At 39.0% G+C, this 12,494-nt stretch overlaps 1 protein-coding gene across 1 annotated transcript in view; it reads left to right on the top strand.

Annotated features, from left to right (window-relative positions):
• grm8b (glutamate receptor, metabotropic 8b) overlaps nucleotides 1-12,494 on the top strand; it is a 268,211-nt gene that overhangs the window by 196,729 nt on the left and 58,988 nt on the right. Inside the window, exon 6 of the mRNA XM_079808786.1 lies at nucleotides 9,621-9,821. Coding sequence (XP_079664912.1) covers nucleotides 9,621-9,821 — 201 coding nt within the window. The remainder of the gene's footprint in view (nucleotides 1-9,620; nucleotides 9,822-12,494) is intronic.

Genomic DNA, 12,494 nt, shown 5'->3' with positions numbered 1-12,494 from the left:
CGGATACAACTGTTCCTATTGAGATCTCTGACTTCAGATTGCAGGTTTTGGTGTCTTAGCTAATCCAAAAACAGAGATAGATACGTCGTTGAGATCTCTGCTTAAACTCTAGAAGAGACACATGGGATTACAGTGCTCTTTCTCTTCAGATAAACGTCTGAGAAGCAAGAGGTTTTGAATAAATCCAGGGCACTGTCTGGTATTAAAATGCATTTTGGTCGATCGGATCACAAGTGACGCTAAATACAGGTGTAAATGGGGTCTAAAATGTTTTGAGTTTGTACACTTTCGACCACTTACAGAGGTAGTCAAAAACGCATTGCTTTCGTATGTAGACGCTCATGTGGTTGAATGTTGAACAGCCTACTCTCCGCCTCCTGAGCTAAGGCATCACATTATGGGAAGCACGCTAGCCAGACGGGATTTAAACTTTGTCGAATGAGACCCAAGTGGGATTTGAAGACGAAAAACATAGCAAGCATAATGTTCTCTCACCATTCCTGATTTCTAACACACACTCGCAGCATTCGGCGTGATCTTGCGGCTGTTAGAGTAGAAACTCTGTATGTTTTTGCGTCGTCTCCGGTGCGTTCATATGTAAATTGTGCAAGCTTATTTTGTCCATTAGATCGAAAATCTGAATAAACTCATACATTTACCTACCCATAGACCCTCGCCTCGAAGAAATCAGGACATGGTTGAAAGTGGACAAAAGAACAAAAAAACAAGTGAAAACGGGAATGTGTCTCTCTTGCCTACTTGTGATCCAATAAACCTGAACAGGGCCTAGGAGAAACATTGCTATCTAGGAGAAACAAATGAACATTTCTCATTTGAAATTAGTTTTAAGGCTGTGTAGCAGTAGCTTAAAAGTTTATATTATTCAGTTGTAGTTCTCAGTTATGTATCATTATCACCTTTGTCTCAGATGTTTTTACTAAAATTAGAAATAACATGGACACAAATGAGACGATACAGTTAGAGTATAGACTATACAACGAATACTGCATAGCTCAGGTAATTTTATCCTGAAGGGATTTGATGAGAAATGTTTGAGCTTTTATTGAGGTAACTGAAATTTGATTTCAGACTTTGGTGTCTTGGAAAATCCAAGCCCAGTTAGAGACATTAGGTGTGTTGGAGTTGAACTGTATAGGCTTCGGGCGAGATCTGCCGGATGCAGGCAAGGAGGAGTTGGAAAGGGAGACGTGAAGTCGGACGCATTCTGCTTCCAGTAGTGAAGCTCGCGAGGTGTTTGCATACTTCACAGATGAAGAGGATTAGATGCAATATTTGTCAAATACAAAGACGTTTCAGATGTTTTCATAAAGTAAAAGGAACACTTTTTATTCAATACTTTATGTAATGCTTAATACAGCATCATATTTACAAGAAAAGTTCAATATAATAAAGGGACAATAAAGTGTCTATTTTTTCATCAGTTTTATTTTGATAAACATGACACAATATAACACTAAGGTTACATGAAAAGAGTTTTGACTGTTATAAAAACAAAAAACTAATTTGTGAACATCAGCAAAATTTTGTCCGAATAAACTAACAACACACATGATCGTTGTCTCAGGTGAATTCGGTGTATCGTGAAACTGTGTCGTCATCAGAGCTAATGCAGCCGATTTGGGGCAACTGTAGTTGAGATTATATAGAGGTGTTGTTCTCAGTAAAACCGTCTGAGAAGAGACCTGATTCTCCTGAAAAGTTTGACCATTTTCTCTTAATCTAAACTCCTTGCTGTCTAGGAGAAACAAATGAGGCATCTGATTTGTAATGCATTTAAAAACAGTGTATCAGAAGCTTAATGATTCAAATAATTGAGTTCTCAATTATTCAATTTCAATTATTTGAATATCACCTTTGACTCAGATGTTCCTCCTAAAATTCCTAAGCAGAAAGAAAGTAGACACAAATGAGACAAGAGTATGTGCTATATAAGTAAATATAAAATCAAATCCAAGCATGGTTTGAGATGTTGTTGAGATCTCTAGAGGGAATTACACAGTTTTTTTTTCTAGGGAGAAACAGATGTAACATGCTTTATTTACATGTTTAGTGTGCTATATTCTCCCATATTATTCACTGTGTTCAGTAAATACTTTATCCCTGCGTCCCACGTTTTGAATTAATACCACACAATGTGACAGAATAACGGAGCAAGAACAGATTTTTGCTGCATTTCCCAGATGCGTTTTTTTCTTCTTCTCTCCATTGATTTAGCAGCTGTCCAACTGCTCTGCCTCGAGCAGGAGGAACAAAGTCTCAAGGACCACAAGAGGACATTTTTAGACCTGGAGCAATTCACCAACTTCCCAGACTGCTCGCTGTGTTTTTTTTTTTTTACTATTCCAGCCTGCACAAGTGGGCCAATGTACGACCATGGATGATCCGGCACCCACATTCCCACTACTTTTTTTTAAATGATAAATTGGAGGAGGATGCTTTCTTTATTATCTCTTATCTCTAGAGATCCCACCCAGCCTCCTTCTCCCACCCCCTATTCCAAGGTCAGCCAGTTCCTTGACCCCTCTGAAACGACTCACTTGTGACTCGGGTCTTCCAGTTTCCAACTCCACCTAGTAAAGAGGATCCCCAGGCTGCGCCTCCAGCAGTTGACCTGTCGCTCCACCTTCAGCTTCGCCTTTGCTCCTCCCTCCCTCGGCTCCACCAGAGACCATCGTCCTTACGGCTTCACTGGGTTCCCTTAGTATCATCCTGCGTGTGCCATCCGCTGCTCTCCGTCTCCACCCCTTCAGCTCTGTCAGGCTCTGCCTTCCCTCTGGCTCCACCACGGGCTTCAGTCCCACCAGCTTCACCTCAGTACTCTGGAACACTGGCTCCCTCTTGGACACTCATCACTGTCACTCCGCCCAGGCCTCCAGGACCATCTAGGTTGCCTCATATATGCGTAGGGTCATCCCCCTGGTGTCGTCAGCCAAGTCTTGGCTCCTCCCTTTCTTGACTCCGCCGTGGGCCTTCATCCTGTAGTGCTCTGGATCTCCGGATGGCTTCTCTTCCCCCTCCTGGCTCCTCCCACCATCATCGCTACCCAGGTTTCTCCCGCCACCATCTCCTCTTATTTCCTGGCCTTCACCAGCACCTCGTCCTCCTCCAGAGCCCCCACCCTCCCTCCTCAGTTGGACTGTTTACAGACTGTTAAGCGTATTCCCTTGATTTACATGTGTAGTGCTATATTCTCCGTGTTCATTATTCTCTGAGTTGTTTGTTATTTCTGCATCCCGCATTTTGGATTAATACTACACAGCGTGACAGCAGGAGTCTTGATTATCCTGAAAATTATGATTTATTTGAAGGTTGTTTAGTATGTCTAAATAATTGAGTTGGGGTGGTAATGCCAACGATTTTGGGTTTAAATCAGGACCTCCATATCACATCATGCCATTGAGCAAGGCACAAGAAAGTATGCAATTATGGAAGTGTGGATAAGTTGTCGCTTAACGACAGGTAAATATATAGAGTTCTCATTATGCAGCACAATCATTTCACAAAAAGCTCTCATTTTAATGATTAACGGTTAAGATTATCACAATTTGTTGTGCCTGTGCTGAACTACAAGTCTCTAGCTATTTCATAAAAATCTCCAAAGGGTTTTCAAATGTAATTGAAGGCAGTATCACAGCTTGAGATGTCAGCATCTCTCACCCTAAAGCGTCAATGAATAGGTGAGCATTAAAATGTAGCTGCTGCAAATTATAAGTGTATAGAGCGAGGTCTGATGATTTAATCTAGTCAGGTAGCCATCACAACTGTCTTCAAAAAATGTCTTCAAGCTAGATTTTCATTAAAGTTCCAAGATGTAGCGTACTACTTTTCTACCTTCCCTCATACCTTCTCGATCCTTTCAAAAAACAGGGCAATAACACCATCCTTTTCAAATGCTTGGCATGTTTTACATTTATTTTTAATTGGAGAAGAAAAAAGGTACAAATGTGGAAAAAGGAATGGTGCATCTGACTCCACTGCAGTAGGCACTGCAGTAATTCTGTCATTGAGACAACAACATTAGCACCAGTTCATATAACACATGCCCATTTGCTTATGTTCACTTCAAATTGTCATTTTTAATAATGGAAACGAGGGCATAATGAATGAAAGTGCTCTGGCTATGTGAAGCTTTAGTTCCACTTCCTCATTACTGTGAAATGTTCTATAGATTGACATTGACAGGATTCCCAGAAACCTTATTGGATTGTAAATTAGGTGATATCTGTCACGCTTTGGCCTCAGTGCAGTTACAAGTTACTTCTTCATAATGTCTTAGTCAGTTGTACTGAAGCTGTGTTGTCTAATTAATTTTTTTTTCTCCTTTCCCAATACTCCTGTGGCTTAGGATTGATTGAAAGGAATGAGCAAAAAGGACACTGTGGAATTTTGAAAAGCTTCCTTGTTTGGTTTAAATATCATTTATTCTTGTGATGCAAAGCTGAATTTTCAGCATCATTACTCCAGTCTTTAGTGTGACATAATCCTTCAGAAATTATTCGAATAAACTGCTTTGCTGCTTAAGAAACTTAGCATATTTTTATCAATGTTGAAAACAGTTGTGCTGCTAAAAGCTACAAAAATGTTTCAGGATTTTTGGAAATCAAGGAAACTGGTAGCCTGACAAGCCAGACCCACATCAAGATGTTGGGTCTGGGAACACACCATTGGCAGGGCTCAATCCGAGGGGCGGGAAAAATGGTTGTCTTTCAAATTCCCTATGCACGCAATGGGATAGCGCTACAACCAACCAGAGCAACGAAGAAGGTGAAGCGGAGCTAGTTGATAGATTAAACTTTCGCTGTATCCGGTCGGCAAAGAGCCGTCTTCCTTCTTCCAGAGTCGTGCCAAAAACCGATTCGAAAGACCGCTGTTCGCCAGCTTCTTTGTTGACACAAGTAGCACACAAAACTGCTGCAACTGTACCGTCATTATGTTAAGCCCGCCCACCGAATCTATACACGATATGATTGGCCTGACGTCTCCAACGGAGAGTTACTAGATGCCCTCGCTGCAAATTAGATTTGCTGCCACTAGGGTGCGTCTAGATTTCTAGGCTAGGAAACTGGTTCTTTATTGACACTTCTTTTGTCTGAATGCAAGGTCAAATTTAGTGCATTGCATTGTGGGAGATCTCACAGTATCACAAAATTAGCCCAGCAGATGTCAGTCAAATTCTGACATTTGATCTTGAAGCTTTTTATCATGAAGCTTTAGAATATGATGAACAACTGCAGCTATAATGCCACTCTATTAATGGAAATGTATTCGAGGCTGTCAGAAGCCAAATTGGCCTGTTCCTGTTTTTTTTTCTTTCTTTATTAATCTCGTGATTAAAGAAAATCTCCGTAATTAATTTGTCATTTATCTAATTTTCCCATCTAACCACAGCAGAGGGGTGTTCATCTGCCGCGAAACTGAGATATGTGTTGGTCTTGTTCGGGGCAAATTGAATTAGCCCCCATAAATGAAGTTTAATTAAGATGCTGGTTTTAATGATTGGGCTCTGTGTCCTCTGCATTGCCACTCATCACTCATTTAGACAAAAGATCCTTCCCTCTCATGCCTCCAGACTTCCTCAGCTTTCGGATCTAGGAATGATTAGGAGACTAATGTGTGTTTGGACTGTGTTTTCTGCACAGAATGGCCTGGCTTAACTGTATGCATCTATATTTGCCACTCTGCCTTCCAAGAGCCCTCTTTTAAAATGGTATGGTTTTCATAAATGAATGTTCGACTTGAGTTTCACAGTGGATTTTTTTGGTGTTGCTTGCCTGTACAATTATATAGTGTGACATTATATTATATTTAGGGCTGCCCCCAATAGTTGACTAAACGTTAGTCTTAGTCGACCACATTTTTATTAGGCGCATGAGAAAATAAAAACTTGTTGTGCTGTCCGTGAGGGACAAATTGTAAATGCATTCACGCCCATCAGTTCACTGATGGGCGTACTGATCTGAAAATGAGGTGTGTTCAGGCTCATTGTTGGCGCGTTGCTATTTTGAGGCAACTGAAAGGCAACGACTGCGCCATTGACCAACAAAAACCTGCTATAAAGTCAATAGTATTTTTATTATAACGATGCGTTTGTGAATGGAATGATTCATAACATTTTTATAATTGTAACGAGTAACGATGCAGCACATACAAAAATATCGGAGTAAAAGTATTAAACTCATCGAAAATATGTACTGAAGTAAAAGTGGAAGTAGGAGAAAAAATTAATACTCTTGTAAAGTACAGATACTGCCTTTTAGTACTTAAGTACAGTAGTGAAGTAGTTCTACTTCGTTACTATAGCTACATCTCTGCACCTAGGATGACTTGAGGGGGAGTAAATCATGGGCTAATTTTCATTTTTGGGTGAACTAATCCTTTAATTATATACATTTTAAATGCTCAGTATAGTTTAGTATTCTCCTCAGAATATATTTAAGTAATTAAATTAATATAAACGTGCAATTAGTCGACAAATTGGCTTAAATGAACGACAACTAGCCCTTATTATAATATTATATTTTTTATATTTTTATTCAGCTGATTAGTTAAAAAAACAGATTCATTCGAGAAAGTAAAGTCTGTAATTATGAATGAGTCACTGAATAATTCACTCAACTGATGCATTCAAAAAAGGGATTATTTAATGAACGCCACTACTGTGTGTTGCTCAGGCGGTTCTGTAATGGCTTTAAAGGCAATATTGTATCTAAATGGCAAGTTGCTTAATATTAACATTGTTTATTGGACTGTTGAATAAAAGCAGTCACACACGATCATGAGACAATCACAATTAGTGTTGATTGATTGATTGATTGATTGATTGATTGATTGATTGATTGATTGATTGATTGATTGATTGATTGATTGATTGATTGATTGATTGATTGATTGATTGATTGATTGATTGATTGATTGATTGATTGATCGATCGATTGATCGATTGATTGATCGATTTGAATTTAGCAAAGCAAGATCTTTCAAATACCACCGTGAATCCCCTGGGGTCATAGCCTGTTTTGAAGCCAACGTCTGCTTCATTTCTGCAGTGTAGAGCCTTATTTCAAGTTCATAGTCCAGTCTTTGCTTGAGATCAAGTGGTTTAGTTTGCGGCATTCTCCAAAATAACCGTGTCCAAGAGCTCCTTAATGTGGCTGAACTCGAGTGATTCATTAAACCAACAAGATGAGTAAGTGCTCCCTCTGGTAAGGTAAAAGATTCCCATTCAGGTGAGTTGTAGACCTCAGTCCACTACAGAGACGCATTGTATTTCATTCTCTATAAACGAGTCTCTATAAATTCTAGCCTGACAAGTTCAATGATTGAGTGCTCCGCTTGGACCTGTTAATTTGTTCTTTGCTACTGACCATTTCTAAAGCCCTCCTTTGTTCTTTTACACAGGATTTAACATAAATGGGGAAATGGAAGTATCAACACTCCACAATTAACCTCTTATGCCCTCTTTCAAAGTCTTCATGTTGTTTTTGGGGTCTACTAATAGATTTTTATGCTTGAATTTTACAATCTCAGTGTGCTCTGATTGGTTGCAGGAATAGTGTGTTGTGATTGGTCAACTGCTTCAAGCACGTTTGGGAAATGCCATAACCGCAAGTTTTTTAACACACTACTAAAGCAACTTAACCAGGACTTGCCCCCTTATTGCATATTAATTTGTGGGAAATGAGGGGAATTGTAATGTTTATGTCCTCAGAAGAAAATTCAAGACTACTTTTGAGTCGTTTCAGGCAGTTCTAGCTCCTGGCTCCGCCCTCCTACATACTTCCGCTCAATTTTCATTTTCCTTCAGTACTCCTTCTGGGATTGCTGTAAATTCTCTGGTTTTCTCCGGTCAAATTTTAACCGGTCCAATCAGCGAAGAGAGGGAGTGGCTGAGAACGATGACGTTGATGTTGTGCGCTAGTTTGAGATGACATACGTCACGACCAAAGGTTAGCGATTGGTTATGGCAGATCCGGAGTGGCTCTGGGCAGATCCGATAGTTTTAATCTTTAATAGTACCCGCCTTCAAGGAAGTTAACGCTTGTCAATGGAGAGTGGCAAGACTCTCTGTACAAATGAAATGTACGAGAGTCTGATAGGACCAGGCTATACTAGAGGTCGACCAATAGTGGATTTTACCGATAACTAGGTTGGACCGCACAATTGATCGACGGGTAATTTTTAAATTGGATACTGAATGAAAACAAACATATCTCTCCAAGTAAAATAGTACTGAACTTACTAATGTTAACAGATACAACTTTAAAGGGATAGTTCACCCAAAAATGAAAATTCTGCCATCATTTACTCACCCTCAAGTTGTTCCAAACCTGTATGAGTTTCTTTGTTCTGCTGAACACAAAAGAAGAGATTTTGAAGAATGTTTGTAACCAAGCAGATGGAGCAACCATTGACTTCCATAGTATTTTTCATAGCTCTATCTGCTTGGTTACAAACATTCTTCAAAATCTCTTCTTTTGTGTTCAGCAGAACAAAGAAACTCATACAGGTTTGGAACAACTTGAGGGTGAGTAAATGATGACAGAATTTCCATTTTTGGGTGAACTATCCCTTTAAAATGTAAAAACGCATGTTGAAATTAAAAATAAATGTTGAAATTAAAAATCTAACAAAGAACAATACTTATAAAGCATTTATTCATCTTAGTTAATGCTACAAATGGAATCCTATTGTAAAGTGTTTTCCTATTGTAAAGTCCTCTCAGCCTAATCAGCAAACATACTGCTGTTCTCCACTAATTCAGCATCTTGTACAAAAATTAATTACTGATATGAAAACATATACGGTAGTGTAATGTATACATATAGTTTCATTGTCTATGTTTTCTTTCTTTTGTGTTTTAAATCCGTTTTGGTTATGTTTTAAATCCTCATGTGAAGTGTCCCAAGTCTAACGTGTCAAAACAAACTCCACAAGGCGTCAATGATAGTTTTATTTCGCCTCTAGAGGCTAATAACAGTGCACCCTTCTCAGCTAGCAATGAACATGAAATTTTTTCCAGGAATTGGTTATCAGTGCCAATTAATAAGACCGATTAATCGGTCAACCTCAAGTGCATACTGATACAGAGAATAACTTCTTTTTAACTGTGCTGACCTTTTTCATGCTCAAACAGCAGAGTTGAAAATGTAAAAAAGCCAAATAGATCTCATTTAAAGGTTTAAAATATGCAAAATGACCATGTGCAAAGGTTTAGCTGGAGTCTTTGCAGTGGATTCACACTCGTACTGTTGTTGGTGTTGTTTGTTTTTTTGTTATTTTCTCTCGCTAACCTTGTTGGAAAGGTCACTCCCATCGGCGCTAATAAACTAATTATCGCAGAGCACGGCATGAATTCATCATCAGGCATTGTGTGAATTAGTTTGGCATGCTTTGGAGAGAAGAAATTACATTGGAAATCCTTTGAAAAGCTTTGGAAATAAATTAAACTTGCATATAAATGAATGCCTTTCCCCATAGCTGGCCAGAAACGCAAGAGTTGCACCAAGCCTGTGACTTGGACATGTTTAGAAAGAAATTATTAGTGAAAAATTTGAAATGGACAGATTTTAACATTCGACTCATGTCTTCTTTTATTGCAGGTTTGGAGAAGGTTGGCAGGGACTCGACTTACGAGCAAGAGGGGAAGGTGCAGTTTGTGATGGACGCGGTGTATGCCATGGCCCACGCGCTGCACCGCATGCATAGGGACCTCTGCTTGGGATATCCAGGCCTTTGCCCCCGCATGAGCAGCATAGATGGCAAGGAGCTGCTGGGATACATCAGAAACGTCAGTTTTAATGGTGAGAAACATCCGCTATTCTAACAAATTATTCTCCTCCTCAGTTTAATTGGATCATTAGTAAGCACACTTGAACTTCAAACCCGACTGAAGTTCGAAATAATTTGCATAATTTTTTTTAAGCCACCTTTGTTCATTATCAGAAAGGTTTGTATTTTGAAATTGCATAGCTCTTGTTGTGCATTCAGTTCTTAATTTTTGATGTTATTTTCATTTATGCTCATTAGGATTTGCTATTTAAAAATGTAGTAAATATCTTGAATTTCAACCCTATTTTTTATATTTTTAAAAGCCACCTTTGTTCATAATCATAAATGTGTGTACTTTGAAATTGCACAGCTCTTGTTATTTATTCAGAACCATTTCAAGTTTTTAATCATTTTAAAATTAAAAGTAATTTTAATTTAATTAACTTCAACAATTTTATTTCTTCATTAAATGCTTAAACTAAACACTTTTATACTGGTTGAAATTCACATCCTGATAGGAGTCAGTAATATAAGTGGTCTAAATATTAAAATGTGTACATCTTCTGTCAACGTATGGATTTCCACACCTCATAGACATTACATGCCATCAGTGCGTTCCATGAGGCTATCCAGAGTTGCAGACAGAACGTTACCTAGTGCCGCAAACAAATGCCAGCCACCTTTTAAAGTTCCCCTGAACCAAAACAATGAGCTTATGCTGCATTAACACCATGTCATAACCGTAATTATGAGATGGCAACCTGTCATGTGCTCTGAAGGGAGATTGGAAACTCGCTTGCTATTGCTAGCCTGTCCTTAATTGCCTACCCCTACCTTTAAGTAAATTAAAACAAAACAGAAAATAGATAGACCAATAGATTAAATGATTAAGAACTTGTACAATTCCTGAACTACAACTCTGATTGTTTTCATGATCAAAAATGTTTTTACATCAAGGCCTCATTGTGTATTTTTTTATTTTTTTATTTGACAATTATTTATACATTAATTTATATAATTCCTGTTTAATTAATTTTTGTTCATGTAATTTATGCCTAACCTTAAAAACTCAAGGGGCCCTGTTTTAAGGTTCTGAGAGCATTGTCTGAAGCGCATGGCGCAGGTGCAGTTAGGGCGTGTCTGAATCCACTTTTGCTGGTTTAACGATGGAAAAAAACAGTTGGCCCGCCAGGCGCATGGTCCAAAAGGTTGTACCTAGTCTCTTAATGAGTCATGGGTGTGTTTTGGCCGTAACGTGCAATAAACCAATCAGTCTCATCTCCCATTCCCTTTAAAAGCCAGTTGTGCTTGCACCATGGCAGATTCGCTATTTACGTGGCGGAATTTGCGAGCGGAAAGACTGAACGCTTCTTCAGAGAGGAATCCTTTTATTTTTAATATTTGGCATGTTTGTGTGTTGCTGCGCGTCCCTGTGTGTGTAATAAGCAGAGTGTACGCACGTTGTGCCCCCGCCTATAGCCGCATATTACTAATACGCCCTACAAAAAATACTGCGCTATTGACTTTAGGACAGGTTTTTGTTGGTCAATGGCACAGTTGTTTTCAGTTTCCTCAAAATAGCAACACGCCAACAATGCGCCTGAACACACCTTGTTTTCAGACCAACACGCCCATGGACCAACAGATGGGTACGAGTGTATTTGCTATTTAAACAATGTGGCGCTGGATGTGAAAATGATAACTGCGTCGGGATGAAACTAGCAAAAAGCACTTGCGTCGCACCTGGTGTCGCATTGCGCCGGGTGTATGATAGGGCCCTAGGACTATAAGAATTAAATATATATATATAAATGAATTTTATATACTGTATGTATATATTTTAAAAGTAATATATATTTTTGTTGGTTCCATTAAGTTCTGGAATGTCTGCATTTTATCCACCAGTGCATAGAAATGTACTTACTTTTTTTCAATTTCTGATTTGGTGTTTCTGTTTTGTTGCTCCTTCTTTCTTTTCCCAAATGACTAAGAAAATGTACAGAATCTTTAATGAACCAGAATTATTCAGTTACCTACATTTCCCCTCCCTACTGTCTGTCCACGCTCCTCTCAGTTTTGCATTCTGCAACTTCCTGTCCCTCCCCACATGAACTCCTCACCTCATCTACACACTCGCGTCTCTTTTATAGAAAACGTTTATGCTGCTCCATTTTGTTGCTTCATGCAGTGCATCGAAAATCCCACGGTAGGGGGTTCCCTTTTCTTGCTACATCATTTGAGTGATCTTGTCCAGAAACCATGTCTCACACATTTGTAAGTGATTTTTTTCTCTGTTTAACATATCTTTTTAGCTTTTTTTTCTTTTAAGTAGATCAGAGTGATTTATGCAGTTATGCAGATGGTCAAATGCCCACTTCCTCTACTTTTTTATGCAGTCCTGCTCCTCTAAGGCCTTGTTTACACCTGGTATTAAGATGCATTTTGTTCGATCGGATCACAAGTGGGCGATGTTAAATACAGGTGTAAACAGAGGTAGTTGAAAACGCATTAGACCGGATTGCTACATGTAGTGTAGACGCGCTCATGTGGTCGAATGCATTTGAACAGCCACAAAAGGCCGCCTACTTTCTGCCTACTGACCTAATGCGTAAATATTATGGGAAGCGTGCTAGCCAGACGGGATTTAAACTATGTAGGCTGAAGGCTCAAGTTTAACGCACCAAGCACAATGTTCTCTCAACATT

The sequence above is a fragment of the Gobio gobio genome, assembly GCF_949357685.1.
Source record: "Gobio gobio genome assembly, chromosome: 25".
Classification (NCBI taxonomy): domain Eukaryota; kingdom Metazoa; phylum Chordata; class Actinopteri; order Cypriniformes; family Gobionidae; genus Gobio; species Gobio gobio.
The sequence above is the reverse complement of the archived record's forward strand: the minus strand, read 5'-3'. Positions and strand labels throughout refer to the sequence as shown.